Genomic DNA, 20,789 nt, shown 5'->3' with positions numbered 1-20,789 from the left:
GACAACTAAATGAACCAAAATCAGGACATGATATCACAAAATAAGCCCCTTTTTCTCATCATAGGAGCTACATTGCCCATCACAGCTCTGTACAGGGGTCAAAACAGCTGTATTCTTGCAACAGGTCTTTGTTTGTGTGCAACGGAAGAATTCTTTGTGCTTTTTTTTTTTTGTAAACTCCATATGTATGCATATACAACGAGCGCATTTAGCCCAGCACACAGTTTTGGATGTTCAGCCAGTTCTGTCACAAAACTTACTGTTTTGCATGTTTACGTTCAGTGTTAAAAGTAACAGCGTGAACCGAAATAAAGGAACTAATTTTCTTTTTTTGGTCCGGACCAAAAGAACCAAACTACAAGTGTGAATAGACCCTTAATCAGAATTGTTTACAATTACATGCAGGTATCATACCATGTGACTCTGTAGAGTTTTGTAGGTCTCAGATGAAGACACACAGGAGGTGACAGGGCTGTCAAGTTTCTTCTGGATATCTTCAACCTCTGTTTGTACCTTTTAAAAGGATGCAATGTCATTAGGCAACATAAGACTTTACTAAGCCTGCAGTAAACAGCATGTTCAAACATACCTGTTGAAGATTGGCATTAAACTTCGTCTGGTGGGAGGAGCTCTCTTCCAACTGTCCATTCTGGTGTTCCACACTCTCTTTAAGCTCCTCCCAATATCTGCCAATCTGTGTCAGACGGGCTTTGATTCGTGCAGACTCGCCAGAGGACACAAACTGGACCAGCGCTTGAGACTTCTCCTCCAGATTAGACAGGATCTCTGACCTCTCCTGCAGACCTTCTCTGATTGACTGTCCACCATAAATATGTAATAAAATATATAGAAAATGTATATAGAATTTAATTCATTCAAATAAGTTATTTTTTCTAAAGAAGTATAAAAGTTTTTAAATAAATATAGAAGCCATGCAGTCATTTCAAGCAGATGCTTTATTCATTTATATAATGATATATTTATTGTTGCACCTTTACAGTACAGATCTGCTGGTCCAAAGGTGTGCTGGAGCTTTTCAAGGCATCCATTTCTCTTTCTCTCTCTGTTATCCATGTGGAAAATGCTTCAAATTCAGTCCCGAAAGAATCCCACTGATCTTTCATTCCCTCCAAAGTCTTCACACTGAAAAATTAGACAGTAATCATGATATTATAATTTCATAATACATCGATAGACAACTCTTAATGTATCTGTCTAGATATAAAATAAAGTAGGGTATTACTCTCGCTTGAGTCCAGTCTCAACTTTGTCCACTTGTTCACTCAGAGCACGTGCTTGATCCTGGAGGAGAGACTGATTTTTGGGGCCCAGTTGGATCTCTGTGGCCCTCTTGAGTAGAGTGTTCACCTGTCTGGCCTCCATTTCACACTGTTTCAAGAGATCCTACAGGAATAACAGCAACAGATAAAGTGAACATTTCTGTGACACTGTGTTTTGTTTTTGTGAGGCAGAATACACCAAATAATCAATTTCGAAATTAAAGACTTAAGTTTATTGGGTTACAGTTGAGTGCATACTGGCTCTGTTACAATGTCTTGTTGTGAGGCTTATTCCACAAGGTTTTATTGCCAGAGCATTTTCTAATGAGGATTTGGGTTGTAAAAGCTCTAGCAGCTCTTCTGTTCACAATAAAGACGCTCATGTTTAATTAAAGGTGATTCATTACACTGAGCCCATGGAGATCAGGTGTTGTTCTCACCTTAGTCTGCTCCAGCTCTGTGCTGAGACTGTCTGGACTGCTGAAGTTCATCTCTCTCTCCGTGACTGATCGCACCTTACCCACAAACTCCCTCACTGCTGCCTGCTGACTGTCAAACTCCTGCCAAGCAGCTAAAGTCACCTGATAACATAGAGCGACATTCACCATCATTATTTCAAAGTCAGAAAATATTTGATCTGCTCAATCAACATGCAACTGCATTCACAACACATTTAACTTTGAATGTAATATGATTTCCAAATGAAAATAAAATGAATGGATTTTATTGAATTAACATCCTCATTCAACATTCTATAGAATATACAGAACATAAAAAAGTAACTTGCATTACTTATTTAAAAAAGTAACTCAGATACTGTATTTTGTTGTAAATTCAAAAGTAATGCATTACTTTACTTGTTACTTGAAATGTGTTACCCCTATATTATATTATAAATAATATTATCATATAAAAAAAAATATTTAATTTGACTTGAATATCTACCTCAGTTTATTATGTTATCCATCTCAGTTTATCTGTATTGTTTCTTTGTCTGCTGCTATGTTTATTTGTAATAATACTGTAAAGTGACCTTGAGTTTGCAGAACGGCACTAAATAACATAAACTTATTATTATTATTATCCTCACCTCCAGGTTCTTTTCCTGTGACTCTGTGCTTTGATCCATTTTGCTCAAGGTGGTCTCTAGTTTCTGCAGATCTTCCTGTAAGCTCTCCTCCAGGGTCTCCTCTATCTGGAGCTGCTTTCCACGATTTATCTGCTCTTGCATTTCCTTCCTCTTCAGCCGGAGACGCTTCAGTTGTTGCTGTACGTTTGGAAAGCACATGAATGTTAGATATAAATATGATTTTCAGCTTCATATCTCAGGGTTGTGATTCATTCAGTGAAAATGTTACCTGATAAAGCATCAGCATTTGTTGGGCTTCTCTGACAGACTCAGAGTCCAAAATCTTGCCGATCTCTGACTGCAGCTCCTGCTGACCCTGCGTCAACTCCTCCAGTGTAGTTTTCACCTCCTCTCTGAACTGCACACAGTCGCTCACCGCCAGCACGACCTTCTCTGACTATTACAGCACACACATACAATCATCTATTCTTATTTTTATATATTTAAATATCATAAAATGGAACAAGGAAAACAGGACTTCTTCTTCTTCTTTCTTTTTTAAACAGACATCTTAAAAGGTACAGTAGCACAAAATCCTGTTTGATTCTAAGAGGGCAAAATTTTTATTTATTTTATTTTATTTCTCTTTTATTAGGTTTTTGATAAAAGCTTAACCACTGTTTAAACACTGAATTTAGTGACTGACTAAATCTGACTGATTTCCTTCATCCAAAGCAGCTAACAGTGACCATATTTGCTTATATGACAGATGATTTTGATCTATGGTTCTTAAAATGAGTGCATATTACCTCAGAAAGGGAGGTGAGGAAACCCTTAAAGTCATTGGAGAGTTTGCTGAGGGCGGCTCCCTGCCTCTGGGCGTCACTCTCGGTGCAAACCTCTATCAGAGCAGCCAATCGCGTCTTCAACCAGCTCACATTCCCCTCCTGTAGTTCAGCATCGTTTCTCAGACTCTGCAATTCATGAAGGGACAACATTTCACACACCTTTCACACTTTTCTTTCCACTTCCATTTCTTTTCCATCTTTATTTCTCACCTCAATTGTGGATTTGACCTGTCCGAACTTGCTGGGGTCTCCAGCTCTGTTTCGCAGAAGTCTGAGTTGACTTTCCTTCGACGTAACCCAAGCAGAGAGTTCAGAGAACCTGCAAACACACAAATAAGTCATTATTAATGATTAATGATTACCGATATTTAAATTAATAAAATTAATTTAAATCATTCAGCAGTGACTTTACATAACAATAGTACATTAGTCATGTCACACTTATTTATACACTTATATTACATTTATTGCATTATAATAGTGCTTTATACAATACAACACAAATAATTGCAAAAATTAAATCAAACATGAAAATGTAAAACAGCTCTACAGAAGGTAATATTGTCATTATTCAGTTCAATTTAGTTCAAAGTTTTTTTCAATTCAGTTCAATAACTGTATCAATGTTGCAAAGTTCATTATAACAAATAACAGAAAATCTCATGATTTTAGTACTGATTTTCTATTTTATTCTTTTATTTTTTTAATGTTATTGTTATAATCTATTTGTGGTTCTATTTTCATTTGTTATTTTCAATTCTGGTGCCAATTGCTTGTTCTTGCATGTAAAGCACTTTGAACTGCATTTATTTATTTGGAAAAGAGCTATATAAATAAACTTTGATTGACTGATTGATTGATTGATTGATTGATTGATTGATTGATTGGTTGATTAAGCAATTATGAAATATGTTCAATTCAGCTATAAGCAGCTCATTTCAGCTATAAACAGCAATAGTATCATTATTCAGCTCATATCATTTACTTATTGTTCATTCAATTCAGTTCAATAACAGCAAGAAAATAGTGTTTTTATCCAGCTTAATTCAGTTCAAATTTTGTTCTCACCCGATAGTGTCAATGCCGTTAAATTTATAATATTACTGAATATCTATATACTGAATATGTCTTTTAAACTAATTAATAGTATTCAATAGAGAAGACCAAAGGTTCACCTGGTATTAAACTCCTTCCACTTATCAGGGTGCTGCATTAGTTTCAGATGCGTGCCATCAATTTCCTCTTTGACCTCCACAAACGCTGTCCTAGTGTTCTCCAAAGTTTGATGGGCTTGTTCGCTCTCTGGAAGCTTCAAGCAAAGTTCCTCCATATGCTGTAACCGCTTCTCACAAAGAGCCTGAGGACCCTTTTCCTTAAAAAACATCTACATAAAAATATCAAACGTAAGTGTTCCCTATTTCAAAGGACAAAACCAGTACAGTATAGAGGATTTAATGCAGGTCACCCTCACCCTGTGCTCTTTGATTAACCTCTCACTGCCCATGCTGGGCAGACTGCGGTTCTCACGGGCCAGTTCAGCCTGACACTCCTGCAGTGATGTCATCAGGCGACTCTTCTCCAGTTCCACCTTCAGGTGCAGCAAGTGATAGGGAATCTCTGTTTGGACATCCTGCAGAAAACATGCATTTTCATATTGTTGGTACAATTCAATAAAACTTGTTTTTCCTTATACTTTTAAGCTATAGTTTATAGCCACATCAAACCACTTAAAAACCCTGTATTGAACCAAATTAAAGCTATTTTGAATGTTTGACCATTTGAAAGAGGGTTAGCATAACTTCTAACATAATTTTACAATAATTTGGATGGCTGGATGGATGGATAGATAGATAAATATTAAAAGCGGTCCTACTTTATATTAAGTGGCCTTAACTACTATGTACTTACATTTAAATTAATAATTTGATACAATGCACTTATTGTGTACATACATGTTTTTACATTGTACTTATATTTTAAAAACACCTGCATGTAATTACATCTGTAATTAATTTCTGTAATTACATTTATAATTAGACTTTCCACCCCTTCCACCTTACCCCTATCCTTAAACCTACCCATACCACCAAAACTGTCCCTAACCTTACCCGTATCCCACCTCAATAGCAGCAAAAGTGTTTTGCAATTCAATATGAACCCAATAAGTACATTGTACTTATTTTTTGATGTAAGTACATAGTAGTTAAGGCCACTAAATATAAAGTGGGACCTTAAAACCTTTTGAAACGCTACAGAGATGGATGATATTGTGAGGTGAGACAAGAAGATGCAAGTGTTCTCTGACCTTCCACTGTTTGTGCAGTTTCCTGACTGTTTCCTGTAGATTCTGCTGTTCTTGCTCAGGTAGAATATCTGTGAGTTCATCACAGGCTTTAAGAAAAGCATTGAGAACTCTCTGATCCAGCTGCCCAAAGAACTCCTGCAGGACATTCAAAAGAAATATGAAATCATGTCATCTTTGAAATTTCTCTGCTCATTTCCTCCTAGAGAGCAAATAAATTCAAACTCTGCTTTCAGCCTATTTGCCAAGCACTAGAATAGACTGTTGGGTTTCATTTCTCACAGTGTGCTTTTTCAGAAGGTCCTCTGGGTTTCCTCTCTCAGTCATGGAGCTGCGAGCTATTTTCAGAACCTTCTCCAGCTCTACACGAGACTCCTCAAATCTCTTCATCAGGCTGCTGTTCGCCTCCACGTGTCTCTTCCATTCTGTGGTTTCTTTTACCATACCCTTTTTGAGATAAAGCATACAAAAACACAAATAGACACAATTGAAACATCAACTGTTTCTCCAATACTGCAAAGAGACCAAATGGATGACTTCTGCCTAATTCACCTGATTCTCAGATTTTTGTTCAGAGTAAAAGGCTGCGATAAAAGCGATCTCAAACTATGCTCAGATTTACCAAGCTACCAAAGTTTGCAATAAAAGTCATTCTTTTGAATAAGACAGGATGTTCTTCTTCCACGGATGCAGTTCCCACCTGTGAAGAGGCCTGAAGCTCAGTGATTCTCCTCTCTAGCAGTGACGTGTCCAGGTGTTTTAGGTTCTTACTGGTGTCCAATGATTTCAGAATGACCTGATGGTTTTTATCAATCACTGACAGACACTTTTTACAGCTCTGCTGATAGGTCACAAGCTCCTGTTAATTGTATATACAGAGAAAATACAAAGAGAGAGAATTAATGGCAAATACATTTTATTCTATTAAGTGCTCTCAAAATCTTAAAGCCTATCCACACCAAATTGTATATTGTATAATTGTATAATATATTACTTATACTCATGTTTAAAATCTTATAATTAATTTCTTTAAACATGAACAGGCCTTTAAAGTGGTGAAAACAGTATCATGACCCTAAAAGCTTGGGGCGTTTAATCACCTGACACTTCTGTTTGAAGTCTCCTGGAGCCTCAGAGTCCCGGGAGGAAGTGATGCGGCTCGCCTTCTCCAGCGATTGGTAGAACCCAGTGATATGTTTCTCCATTTCCTCTAATGGAGGCAGCATGGCCTGAGAGTCCCTCAGCAGGGGCAGAATTCTCTCTCTTATCTGAACCAGACATTGAGGTATAATGTGAGATGATGTGATTATGGTCTAATGTGGCAATTCATGGGGGAAAACACAGGGCAGGCACCTTGCTGATTTCATCCTTGATGGTTGCCATGGTACTCAGCATCTGTGCGATCTCCTCCTCTGTGATGTCTTTGGTCAGCTGCTGCGCGTTACGTGTGGCCGTCTTGTACGCCGCCTCCATGGACGGCACTTTGTGCTTGATGTCCTACGAGAAATTAGTTGATATTTATATAATCTTTAGCTCCAATGATACTGCAGTAAACATTACATGCACTACCATTCAAAAGTTTGGGCCGGTAAGATTTATAAAAATAAAAAAAATTCAGCAAGGGTGCATTAAGTGACATTTTTTATTTTCAAATACATGCTGTTCTTTTTAACTTACTATTTATCACAGTTTCCATATATTAAAGGGTTTGTTCACCCAAAAATTAAAATAATGTAATTTATTACTCACCCTCATGTTGTTCCACACCCATAAGACCTTTGTTAATCTTCGGAATGTAAATTAAGATATTTTTGTTGAAATCCGATAGCTCCGTGAGGCCTGCATAGGGAGCAATGACATTTCCTCTCTCAAGATCCATTAAGGTACTAAAAACATATTTAAATCAGTTCATGTGAGTACAGTGGTTCAATATTAATATTATAAAGTGACGAGGATATTTTTGGTGCAAAATAACAAAATAACAACTTATTTAGTGATGGCCGATTTCAAAACACTGCTTCAGGAAGCATCGGAGCATAAATGAATCAGTGTATTGAATCATGATTCGGATCGCGTGTCAAACCGCCAACGGCTGAAATCACGTGACTTTGGCACTCCAAACTGCTGATTCGAAACAAAAGATTCATAACGCTCCGAAGCTTCCTGAAACAGTGTTTTAAAATTGGCCTTCACTATATAAGTCATTATTTTGTTTTTCTGGCGCACCGAAAATATTCTCGTCACTTTATAATATTAAGCTTGAACCACTGTACTCACATGAACTGATTTAAATGTGTTTTTAGTATATTAATGGATCTTGAGAGAGGAAATGTCATTGCTGGCTATGCAGGGCTCACTGAGCCATCGGATTTCATCAAAAATATCTTAATTTGTGTTCAGAAGATCTGATTCAGAAGGTCTTACGGGTGTGGAACGACATGAGGGTGAGTAATAAATGACATTATTTTCATTTTTGGGTGAACTAACCCTTTAAGCAGCACAATTGTTTTCACCATTGATAATAGGAAATGTTTCTTTAGCAGCAAATCAGTATATTAGAGTGAAGGATTGTGTGGCACTGAAGAGTAATGATGATGAAAATTCAGCTTTGCCATCACAGATTTCATTTTAAAATATATTAAACTAGAAAACATTTATTTTAAACTGTAATCGTATTTCACAATATTACTGTTTTACTGTATTACTGATTAAATAAATGCAGCCTTGGTGAGCATAAGAGATTTATATGAAAAATGCTGAAAAATCTTTCCAACTCCAAACTTTTGAACAGTAGTGTACATAAGCCAGCTGATAAATGTCGCAAATTTGAGGGATTTTTTTTACTCTAAAGGGGTTTATGCTGTAATTGACCAATCAGAATCAAGTACTTCAGAGAGCCAGGTAGTAGGCAATGTGAACTCTGATTACCTCAACGTCTTGTAGATATGTCCGTATGTTCAGAAACGAAACTTGAACTGGAGTGTTCATCCTTTCATTGGCCGTGTCAATAAATGCTTTTAAAGCTTCAATCCCATCGTCATAATCCTTCCTCAGTTTGTCCACTTCATCTGCTCTTGCATACTATGAAAAATATATATATCATCAGAATTATGTTTACACCAGCATGAACATCTACATTATTTCTTAAAAGGTGCAAAAGCAACAGACAATCAGTGATGGCTCAGGAAAACTGTCATGAAAAAATTACATTTTTTTTTTGGTGAAGGAAACCATGACTCAAAGCATATGTGCAGTATAGAACATGAGCCCTTTATGATAAAAAAAAACCTTAAACGTGACGCCACTTTTCTTACATGTTTGACTTTGACAAACAACTCTCTCCATCTGCCGTTGAGAAGGAGCAACTGCTGTTTGAGTTCTCGTGACACAGTCTCGTCGCATGTCTCAATGAGGAAGTTTCCAGCATCGTTCATGTCCATGTGTTGCTGAATCCAGTGTGGAAGATTACGGAAAAACTCCTACAAAAGAATTCACACTGTTTGAATAAGCAATAGCTGTTTGGCGTTAATCCCATTTCAACTGAAAGTCACAGACTTTGTCAACACACCCGTTTGTCGCTCTCTGACTGGTTGAGCATCTTCTCAGCGTCCTCCAGCCAGGCCTGCAGGCTGGCCACTGTGCTGCTGTATTTCTCCCAGTTGCAGATCACTTCCTCCAGCATGCTGCGGACGCTGCGTACCTCCACTGACAGGTTCTTCCATTGCGCTGTTGCTTCGCTCAGAAATTTATTCACCCCTTCTACATCTTCAGCTGAATGAAAATCACATTATGAATAAAACTTGATTAATAATAAAGTCTTGCATACTTAAAGATATTTAGAAGAATGTCAGTAACCAAACAGATCTCAGCCCCCATTGACTACCATATTATTTATTTTTCCTACTATGATAGTAAATGGGGGGGCGAGATCTGTTTGGTTACTGACATTCTTCCAAATATCTTCCTTTGTGTTTAGAAGAACAAAGAAATTCATACAGGTTTGGAACTACTTGAGGGTGAGTAAATGATGACATAATTTTCATTTTTTGGGTTAACTATTCCTTTTAAACAAATGCATGATTTTTGAGGTACACAAGAAATACAAATCAATCCCTACAGTCAAGAAGGTGTGCACTGTAGTGGAGCATCAGCTACTGTAGATAAACTGACAGCTAGTGTTAGTAGAAGTGAAAACACTATAATCTGATGTTAAACACTTGTGCACAGTCAATCTAGATCAAGCACATTATCTACACAGTCAGTTGTTACAGAGTAATCTGGTTCCTCTAAACTCACCTCTCTTGATGATTTTACACCCTGGAATATGAAATAGTTAAACCACATTACTACACCTTACATGGTCCCTTCGTATTCGAGTGAATCTGTTTTTGAAACTGTCAAAAACATATCCAGGTCAAGTTTTTTGCCATTTTCAAAAGAACAAAAATAAGAAATTATATTTTGCATAAATTAATACTATATTTGAATTGTTAATTTATGTAGCATTATCAGAGATGGGCATTAATAAAATGCGGCATTACTATAATTGAGCTCACTGAAGCGGTTTTCATCCAAGTAGCCATAGGACCTGCAAAGTTTTTTCTCTAGTGTGTGTGTGTGTGTGTGTGTTGTGGTGGGACACATAGGTTAAAATAGTACAGGTTAGTCATACAGAAATATAATTTTAAATGGATAATAATGTACGATGCTCTGTGTCAGAGTATGCGAACAGAGCGCAAGCTCAAACCGGAAAGCCCTTTGTGACATGCTGGATCGAAAATATGTGAAATAAGTTTTTTCTAGACAACTAGTAGTTGTTCATTTAAGCAATTAGTTGACTAATCAAATTTATATTAATTTAATTTCTTAAATACTGGAGAGAATAAACCTTAATATTTAGCATTTACATACAGTAATATAGCACTCAAGCACACATATAAAGCTTGCCATAAAGAACTGACAAAAGTAATGATTATGAATGTGATAAAAACAGCAAGGAGACATTTGAATTGTTTATTAATAAACTAATGTTTTCTGAATCAGTGTCGGCTGCAAAGATGAAGTTGACATTGCTGACTCTCATCATCTCTGCATAGTGAAAGAGAATGCACATTTAATTCGGATTACATAATCAGAGAGTAGACATTTCAAGCTTTCTATAGATATATTTCTCATGTCTGTGAGGCAAGTAGCCTATACACTGAGTTTCGGTTCATTTAGCCTATAAGACGCATTCCAATTCACGTGCAAGTGATCGCGCCTGCGCCTCCATGCTATGATTATATTGTCTGCTATATTTGGTTCTTATTTATTAAATCCAGGCAATTGGTTGATTAAACATTGATTAAAATTAAGTTAGGCTTACACTTTTTACAAAACAAAATTTACTTCAAAGAAAGGCTTTCAAAGGCGATCAAAATCATGTCTGACCCACTCCATGTCTCCCGATATATTGCAATTCTTATGATATTTTCTCTTACTCATGCTGTTCACTTTTCACAATCAAATAGATTAAATTAAAAAATAACATTATAATAGGCCTATTTAAACATAAATATGAAACTAAATATGTTTTCTTTAATGGCTAACAGCACATAGTAAAATACAGAGAAAATTCATGCGAGCAAGGATCAAGCATAATTTATTTTTTAGACTTATTTGTTGGCCAGTTGTGGTCTGTGCAATAAATATTGAAAGTTCTAAACCATCTATTTTGTTTTATTGTTCCACTATAGTAATGATATATTTACAATAATATATTGAATTGGATAGGTGTCTCTCACATTGTCCCACAGCAACATTAAAATAGTGTAGATTAGTGTAGAATGTTTTATAATAATATTTTTTTCTATTTAGTGTCCATTTCATTCATTTAACATATTTAATATTGGGGGCATCCAGGTTATTTGACATATTTGATTTTTTTTTTTTTTTTTTTTAAAGTAACACAATAGTTACTTTCCCTGGAAATTAGTTACTTAATTTAGTTAAATTAGTTACTCAATTACTATTTGTGAGAACTAATTACTTTTTAAAGTAACGTGCCTAACACTGAACATTATAATGCAAAATTAATCAAATTTATCAATAATATTAATAATATTATCATTACTGTAATGCTATATATATATATATATATATATATATATATATATATATATATATATATATATATATATATATATATATATATATATATACACACACACACACACACACACACACACAGTAGTGGCCAAAAGTGATCTCCAGCCAATGAGAATTGACATCTTCTCCCTTTATTCAAGTATTATTAAAATTTTGCAATTGCTGCAATTGTGTTTGGAGACAATTGTTTTATTTGTGATATGCAATAACACATGCCAAATTGTGCGGACAATTTTTGGCCAGGCTTCCATACAAAGAATTTATTAACATGAAAAAATAAGAGAACCAATAAAATATTAATAACTGGTTCTTTTTCCTGTGAGCTTTTTGATTTTCTATGCCTTTTTTTGTATAATAAAATAAAACTTGTAGCTGTAGCTTGCCTTTTTTTTGCTAAATAATGTTGTCAGATACCTTAAAGGGGCTCACACACCGGACGTGAAGCTCAGCACCGCGCAGCGCCGCGACATGTCTTAAAATTCGAATGCATTGTTTTCTATTGTTTTCTGGGCGAATGTCGCCGCCGGTGTGCGTACACTCATAGAAAACAATGCGTTCAAATTTTAAGGATGTGTCATGGCCCTGCGCGGCGCTGAGCTTCGCGTCCGGTGTGCGAGCCCCTTAAAGGTGCAGTATGTAAATGTTCAAAATGGCGACTTAACATGGAAGGGGACCCGCGGTAGATAGAAATGGCTCATCCTAAGGTAATAAAAACATAACGGTTCATTATGTAAGGTCTTTATACACCACTGAAAACATAGTTATGTATATTATATTGCATTTCAGTCAATAGACCCTTTTAAAATTTACACATTGCACCTTTAAAATTCTGTTTACCGTTGTAAAATTCCCGAAAACATAGAGTTGACCTCATTACCTAAGTATCGCTGCGCCACTGAATGTGTATGTTGCTGCATCAGTCTTAGCAAACACTCTTAGCAAAGTAAACATATGTTTGTTCTGTATTGATTTTGTTTATTTAAGCTGTATTATGTAGAAAAGTATCATGAGAGAGATGTTGTGTATTACCTGCATTCAAATTTAGCATTTTCCTTCAGGTCAGTCCTATGTTCATATTAAAAATCCGTTTGAATGTCTGCTGCGATCTTTTCCTTTTAACAGTTAATAGGTTTCCCCGTGCCCTGCTGACACTGACAGCACTAGTCAAAGCATTTGTCATTTGCGTCTTGGTCCGTGTTCACAAATTTCAATATAAAAGTCTTTGCTACTGAGTGACTCACTCATAAAGACAATCTTTGCCGCCATCTAATGGCGTAATAATAAAACTTCTGTTGCTGTTCACAGTCAGGGACTATTTTTTTCCAGCGGAAGGAAGCCTTTTAATGATTTTACTTCATGAAAGTTGCATTGATGCATATTTTTTGCTGTTAATATTTGTATTGTGTGGTAACTATTTTATAAAAGCAATAAGCCCCGTGAAGCTGTGGTTTACAGTGAATTTATAAGGGGGTTTTCCGCTCCACGTTGTGCCTAACAACTCCCCTTAGCTGTTATAAATTCACTGTAAACCAAGGCTTCTTGGGGCTTATCGCTTTATTGTAGGATCATTAAAAACAATCCCATCTGGACATTCCTTTTGGAATACACAGACACTACAGAAAGTTCAAAAGTTTGGGATCAGTAAGACTTTTTAAAAATGTTTTTGAAAGAAGTCTCTTATGCTTATGCTGAAAATAATGTGTCAATGCAAGAAAACTGTAACGGGTCTAAAAATAGGTTCAGTTTTCATTATGCAAAATATAATTGTTACTTTTTTCCCCTTGATTTTGGGGTGAAATATGACCTGAACATTCATTTGTGACAAATGAATGTCATTTTCAGTGAGAAATAATTATTAGTCCAGAGCAATTGTTTCGCCACTGTAATGATGTTTCAAGGACGTTTGACAGAATGAGGCTGCCTGATCACAAAGCAATCGGTTCATTTTGTCTGCTAGTTCAGCATTGCTGCCAGAGAATGATTATAAAAAGCTGCATGAATCTCCAGCCTCAGGGGAAAAATGGATGAAAGTGAGATGTGTCTTACCTGAAGCCCCAGATTTCAAATAGGTGTCTGCAGCTTGTTTCAGAGTCCGAAATATGGTTTCATATTGCTCAAAGAACTTATGGCCTTCAATGAACACCTGTGTGTAAATGAGGACATGTGATTTGTTAGATGGCTCTTTTTATAGGGCAGATTTAAAAGAGTTAAGCATATTAACTACGCTGGAGGACGTACAATATAATTTTGCAGAAGAAGCTCCACTGAGTCCCGTCGGCCATATTTAATGATCCAAGATTTGAGCTTTGACTCCGCCAGCATAAGAAAAGCCATGAGACGATACTTCATCTCCCAGAATTCAAATTTAATCAGATGGACATGAGATGATGTGGACACAAAATTAAATCTGTGAAAACAAGAAATAGTAGTAAATATAGCAGCAATTGATGAGATTTTAAGACTGATGAGATTTTAATAATTTATTAATAAATGTTGCTGCTCTTATTGTGCATCATTCATTATTAGTTTGTTGTCCTCTCTGAAAAGTCTTTATTTTATTTTTTATGTGAATGTAACCAAGGTTAAATATGTTAGAAAAATAATATTAAAATAATATTGCTGGTATGCTGCTAGAGTGTTCTGGGTGGTTGCTAGGGAGTTGCTATGTAGTTACTAGAGGGACTCTGGGTGGTTGCTAGGGATGCTCTGGGTGATGTTCTGAATGGTGTTCTAAGTGGCTGTTTACACATTGCTATGTTGTTGCTAGAGGTGCTCTGGGTGGTTGCCAGGGTGTTGCTATGTGGCTGCTGAGTTGTTCCACATGTTCTGAGTGGTTGTGAGCACATTGCTGTGTGGTTACTGGGGGTACTATGTTGTTGCTAGGGTGTTGCTATGTGGTTGCATAGTTGTTCCACATGTTCTGAGTGGTCGTGAGCACATTGCTATGTGGTTACTACGAGTACTATGTGGTTGTTAGGGTGTTGCTATGTGGCTGCAGAGTTGTTCCACATGTTCTGAGTGATCGTGAGCACATTGCTATGTGGTTATTAGGAGTACTATGTGGTTGTTAGGGTGTTGCTATGTGGCTGCAGAGTTGTTCCACATGTTCTGAGTGGTCGTGAGCACATTGCTATGTGGTTATTAGGAGTACTATGTGGTTGTTAGGGTGTTGCTATGTGGCTGCAGAGTTGTTCCACATGTTCTGAGTGGTCGTGAGCACATTGCTATGTGGTTGCTAGGGGTTCTCTAGGTAGTTGCTAGGTTGTTCTGGGCAGTGTTAATTTCGTTGACGAATAATTTTCGTCATAATTTTCGTCAACGACATTTTTTCACGGACGAAAACGAGACGATGACTAAATAAAAATGCGTTTTGAATGACTAAAACTATGACTAAAATCTACTCTAATTTTCGTCAACGAATAAAAACGAGACGAAAATGAAAGAGAGGGACGATTTGGGAAGATATCCAGTCAGGACTGCTGTCCTGTGTGGAAGATGCGCACATTTGAATTGTAATGTGCTGTTCTAACCGCGGGAAACGCGGCGCTGTTGCGCGCTCTACAGGCTCGTGCAGCAGCACATCTGACTGCTGCGCAATTAATGAATAGCGCACATTTATGCCATCCGATTGCTTATAAGCTAATGTTGATGAATTATGACAATGTTTACTACACGATGTTTATATGGTAGCATGTTTTAGACGGTTGTAAGAATGCATATTTATCTCCCTCATGAGCAGCCTGCTACAGTGCAGACTGCAGACATTTCAGAATAAGAGTCACGGTGTATTTCGGGATGGTTTATAATTATTATTTTTTTCCTGGTCATTATTGTTATTTTGTTTAAACAATAAACTGTATTTAATTTATTTTCTGTTTAATTCATAGTAAACTACTGTATCTTCTGTCACAGGAAGGAAAGACTAAGAACATTATTTGACACATTATTCAATATATTTTACAAGTATTATAGTTATTAAAGTAGTTATTATAGTTAACTAAACCTAAAACCAAAGAAATCTTCATTACTTTAAATAAACATTAACTGAAATAATATATAAAAATGTAAACTTATAAAAATGTAAACTTAATAGTTTCTAAGCTTTAGCTTAACCTGAGGTATTAAAATAAACAAAAAATAAAAAGTTATAGACATTTAAAAGCAAAAACTAAAAGACATAAACAAAAAATTACTAAAACTTTTAACTAAAATTACAATGAAAGCAGGAAAAACTAAAAATCAAATCTAATAATTTTTTTAAAATGAAATCTATAATAGTAGCCTACCTCAATGATAAGTGTGTCAATCCCTGAAAAGTACTGAATTTTGCTCTTTCACGTGTTTTTGCACTTGAACGGTCAAAAACCGTCCTCTTTGGTGAGCAAAGTACAGTTGGGTGAACATAAACAGTTTGGGGAATATCAGATGTGCCTATATCAATTTGGATCTGTGGAAGCATTTTTATTGGAAATGCTTAATGCTTACAATTTAACTAAATTAGATTTTAGTCGACTAATTCTACTGTAGATTTAGTCGACTAAAATCTTATGATATTTAGTCGACTAAAACTAGACTAAAACTAAAACAATTTCCAATGACTAAAATATGACTAAAACTAAATGGCATTTTAGTCAAAAGACTATGACTAAAACTAAATCAAAATTTGCTGTCAAAATTAACACTGGTTCTGGGTGGTTCAAGTCAAAGTCTATTTTATGTTCTGGGCTCTAAATATGGCTAAGTTTCCTCTTTCATTATAAGTTTATGAGATTTTTTTGTCTGTTTGTCATCCATTCATGTCTATAGCACAAACCACGTGGGACGAGTTTCTCGCCAAAGTTGAATACTTCAAATCCCAACTAAAGTCTCACACTTTCACTCAAAAAATACATCACATAATGGACATTAAATGCACTGCAAATGCTGTTTCATGTTGCCTATAAACAGTGAAACCTAAGGTCATCAGAGTTGACCTTTCTGCCATGTCCTGAAGCTGCTCTGGTGGAACCGGGACTCCGTTAACTGATCGGTCTCTGTGAATCTGTTGAAATGTCTGTCTGTGTCCCTCCAAATTCTTCAACACCTCCTGTACAGAAAGCACATCATTTCTAATTTTAGGAGCACAGTGATCGGAGCAAGAAAGAAAAATAAGTTCTTCCACCTACCTTGTGCTGTTCCAGTTTTCTGTGGATGATGTTGGCCGTCTCTTCATGGGCCTGTTGAATCGGTATGTCCTCTCTCAGGGAAAGTTCTGCCCGATGCAGCCAGGCTCCGATCACTCCCAGAGGGCCCGGCAAAGACTTGTCCAGATGGATGTGCCAGTCTAAGAGCTACACAAGCCACACAAACGCATCGAAAATATCAAAAGGAGAGATCTGTTTTTAATGCCGCTCAATCTTTGTGAGGACCCTTCAAGCTGTTAAGAGTCTGGCCAGATTGCTGTTTCCAGTCTATGGACTTCTCTGTTCCTTTAAACAAAACAGTCTCTGTGTGTCTGTCCTCTTTTCTCAGTAATGAACCCAGTATCCATGCTCTACGCTCCAGTTCACACTTCATTACTGCTAATGACAACTAGACAAGTGCACTCATTTATTCTCACAGCAGCAACAATTTAGAATTTAAGTAAAACTATTTTCAGACAAAATCAACATAATAGTGATTTTACGTACAAAAAATATAGAGCTAATATTTACACTTTAAAAATTAACCATGAGTTCTATGGAAATATTAAACACTTTTTCCCTAATGCTAAAAAATATATAATATAAATAAAATATAATAAAAATATATAAATATATTCACTTTTAAATCTTTATTTTAAAAAAGGTTGTGATTTTATATGATTATTAGTGTTTTATCTTGATTATTAGTTTTATCTTGAGGTGATGAGATGTGTGTTCTCTTCATCATAGCCATCAAAAATCACATTTGTGTATCCACAAATTCAAACTTGGAATAATGAAACTAATTATACGGCACATGCAACAACCAAAGCCATTCAGTATCAAAGACCTGCAGTGGTGGGGAAATTTTAAGAGAATCAGTCTGTTCCTCACACAAAGCTATTGTACAACTTCAGACTACTTTAATTGGGCTTTTTCTGTCATTTTTGGTGCACAACAGTATCTGTACCGATTCATTTCCATTGTATAAAAAGCAGTCCAAACATAATGCTAAACATCGAATAAATGATGACAGAATTTTAATTTTTGGGTGAACAAACTCTTTAATTACATTTGATGAAGCACATACCCTGACAGACACATGATCCCAGGACTGTTTGACCACGGCCTGATCCACTGACAGTTTGCCGTCCCTGTGTACCGGCTGCAGTAGAGACTCGATCTGTTTCTTTCTCATCTCATACTGCACACGAAGGCTCTTAAAGGCCTGAAAAAAGAAGGATGGAGCAGCACTAAATACACCTGAACTGACAGCCGACTCACAACTCATTTCAAATACAAAGAGTTTAGCCAATCATTATAGAGCTCATTTATATATAGAGGTTCCAATAGCATCAAAAACAGCCTGTTTAATTCTAAAGATCATAGATGGAAAATTGTCAGCTTTACCTGGTATTTGTCAGTGAGACTCTCTTCAGATCCCTGTGCACGCAGAATATCTCTTTCTAGCTGATCCAGCCAGATCTTCACCTCCCTCAGCACCTTGCGTTCCTCTCTCTGTGCACATCAGACAGAAAGAGACAACAATTTATCACTCGTTTAGCAGGTATTCAGCAAGAAACCTTATAAAAATGACCCACAGCAAGTAACACAGCAGTGTGAAACAGTGAAAAACAAGAGAGAGTCCAATCCTAAAGAAGAGTGAAGATTTACAACTATTTTGTATTTTGTTACACACAATAGAGCACTATTATGACCCTTTACATTAATAACCACATACCTCAAGCATAAGCTCAATATCTTGTGGATCATACTGTCCAGGAGAGCAAAGGCACATCAAGAGATGCAAACACAACACAGTCAAGGCGTTAGCAAGATAAAAGCCAGAGATAGAGAGGAAACAAGCAGAGAGCATCCACCGCAGAAAGGCCATTCTCAGGAAACAGTGACATTAGTGTGTTATATGTATCTCTAATATTTACTTCTCATATAATTAACAGGATACTGAACTTATTTGGTAATTTAATTCTGTTTAGTGTGTAATGTATTATATTCTTTATATAAAGCATTATATAAAGCATTTTCAAATGTTCCCATTCACCATCTCTCTCTCTCTCTATATATATATATATATATATATATAGATAGATAGATAGATAGATAGATAGATAGATAGATAGATAGATAGATAGATAGATAGATAGATAGATAGATAGATAAGAGTTATATTATACTAGTTCATGTAAGATTATATAGAAACTCTTTTCATAAAAAAATAATAATTTGTTTTAAATTTGATTCAAATGAAAATACACTTTTGTAATTGTTTTACTGAGAATGTGCAGAATATGTCAATGTTCAAGCAATTTCTATCATGAGTTATTCATTGTATTCCTAGTTATAATGTGTAATTAATAACGCTTACAGAAAAAAACACAAATTTCCCATGCTTTCCACATGTGATCACATGGATTTCACACAGGAACTAATCCAAAACCACATTTCCCATGTTTAATGTATGTATTTCACATGTGACCACATGTGTGAAATTCTTGTGGTTGTAGGGGAAGTCACACCGTAATGTGATTTTTTTTCACATGCAAAGTTATACTACAGGAATTTTTTCAATTATCTATTTATTAAACTCTTGCAATTTAATAACTTTGTGGTAAGGTTGTAATTATATTTCCTGAAATTGTAAAGCACATATGGCATCATTTCTTGAGAATGCCCCATACACTAAGTGAACCTCATGCAGGTGAGACCAAATCAGCTCTTACCTGTAGAGCTGGGATAGAGAGAGCGAATGTAGGAATGGAACGAACCAGCTACAAATGTGCACGGTGAATGACACAGACAGAGAGACAGAGTGAGCACATAGAGCAATGCATTATGGGTGTGATTCTAGAGTAAAATGCTCCTTGAATGGATTCCACATTGTGATGCACTATAGTAAATGGTTAATGACTAATGAGCAAGCACTACAGCATTGACTGCATTAAATAACAACAGCAAGCGGCTAGTGTATTTTTAGCTCGTACATGAGCATAAGCACTAAATCGTACCTCCTCTTGCTGTCCATCTGTCTCAGACTGGTGGGGATCTGGGTAGTGCTTCAGGAACTGAGCTACATATGTCATTATGGATTTCTCATCAGGCTTGTCCACATCCACATCTGCAAGAAAAACAAATGCAAAGTTGGAGGTTTGAACCCCTCAAGGGGAAATGTTTTAGGTATTACCATTGTGGTAATTATCCATCCATGCATGCATGCACCTAGTTTTAGTTTCAGTTTTACTGTGCTTTACAGGCACTTCAAATGTAAATTTGCAGGATTTGCAGCTTACCAAATCCAAAAATAGTGCAAAGCAATGTACATAAGTTGATGAAAATAACAAAAGACAAAATATATACATTATCGTTCAAAAGATTGGGGTCAGTAAGACCCCATTTGGATAATCTTTTATTCATCAAGGATGTATTAAATTGACCAAAAGTGACAGTAAAGACATTTATAATGTTGCAAAGGATTTCTATTTCAAATAAGTGCTGTTCTTTTGAACTTTCTACAGAATTCATCAAAGAATCCTGAAAAAAATACATGACAGTTTCTGAAGGATCATTTGGAGTAATGGCTGGTAAAAATTCAGCTTTGTATTCACAGGGGAAAATTACATTTTAAAATATATTACAATATAAAACAGTTATCTTAAATTGTAATAATATTTCACAATATTACTATTTTTACTGTATTTTGAATCAAATAGCCTCAGCCTTGGTGAGCAGAAGATACTTTTTTTTTTATCTTACTGACCCCAAACGTTTGCTAAGTGAATGAAAAAAGAAAAATCACAGTAAACAATAATCATAGAAAATAATAAGGAAGCAACTGGAAATAAGGAAAATAAATACTAACAATTCTCAAAATTCACCCAGAATGGGGGTTACTAGAGCATTGTAAGAATCATAAAAACATAGCAATGGCTGAGTAATGGAAGTACTCAATGCATATAGAACTTC

The 20,789-nt window shown here is 35.9% G+C and overlaps 1 protein-coding gene across 14 annotated transcripts in view; it reads right to left on the bottom strand.

Moving 5' to 3' along the window:
- Positions 1-20,789, bottom strand: part of syne1b (spectrin repeat containing, nuclear envelope 1b) — a 138,199-nt gene that overhangs the window by 88,567 nt on the left and 28,843 nt on the right. For all 14 annotated transcript variants that reach the window (XM_067367829.1, XM_067367827.1, XM_067367828.1 and 11 more), the window contains 26 exons: positions 19,835-19,944; positions 18,219-18,326; positions 17,899-18,036; positions 16,812-16,976; positions 16,620-16,732; positions 13,885-14,053; positions 13,693-13,789; positions 9,068-9,270; positions 8,814-8,978; positions 8,428-8,580; positions 6,853-6,996; positions 6,600-6,767; positions 6,200-6,358; positions 5,782-5,946; positions 5,503-5,637; positions 4,669-4,827; positions 4,373-4,581; positions 3,408-3,516; positions 3,159-3,323; positions 2,639-2,806; positions 2,371-2,547; positions 1,721-1,861; positions 1,244-1,404; positions 993-1,143; positions 590-817; positions 415-513 (listed from right to left, as the gene is read on the bottom strand). In XM_067367829.1, coding sequence (XP_067223930.1) covers positions 415-513; positions 590-817; positions 993-1,143; positions 1,244-1,404; positions 1,721-1,861; positions 2,371-2,547; positions 2,639-2,806; positions 3,159-3,323; positions 3,408-3,516; positions 4,373-4,581; positions 4,669-4,827; positions 5,503-5,637; positions 5,782-5,946; positions 6,200-6,358; positions 6,600-6,767; positions 6,853-6,996; positions 8,428-8,580; positions 8,814-8,978; positions 9,068-9,270; positions 13,693-13,789; positions 13,885-14,053; positions 16,620-16,732; positions 16,812-16,976; positions 17,899-18,036; positions 18,219-18,326; positions 19,835-19,944 — 3,959 coding nt within the window. The remainder of the gene's footprint in view (positions 1-414; positions 514-589; positions 818-992; positions 1,144-1,243; positions 1,405-1,720; positions 1,862-2,370; positions 2,548-2,638; positions 2,807-3,158; positions 3,324-3,407; positions 3,517-4,372; positions 4,582-4,668; positions 4,828-5,502; positions 5,638-5,781; positions 5,947-6,199; positions 6,359-6,599; positions 6,768-6,852; positions 6,997-8,427; positions 8,581-8,813; positions 8,979-9,067; positions 9,271-13,692; positions 13,790-13,884; positions 14,054-16,619; positions 16,733-16,811; positions 16,977-17,898; positions 18,037-18,218; positions 18,327-19,834; positions 19,945-20,789) is intronic.

Source organism: Chanodichthys erythropterus, chromosome 18, assembly GCF_024489055.1.
Source record: "Chanodichthys erythropterus isolate Z2021 chromosome 18, ASM2448905v1, whole genome shotgun sequence".
NCBI lineage: Eukaryota > Metazoa > Chordata > Actinopteri > Cypriniformes > Xenocyprididae > Chanodichthys > Chanodichthys erythropterus.
The sequence above is the reverse complement of the archived record's forward strand: the minus strand, read 5'-3'. Positions and strand labels throughout refer to the sequence as shown.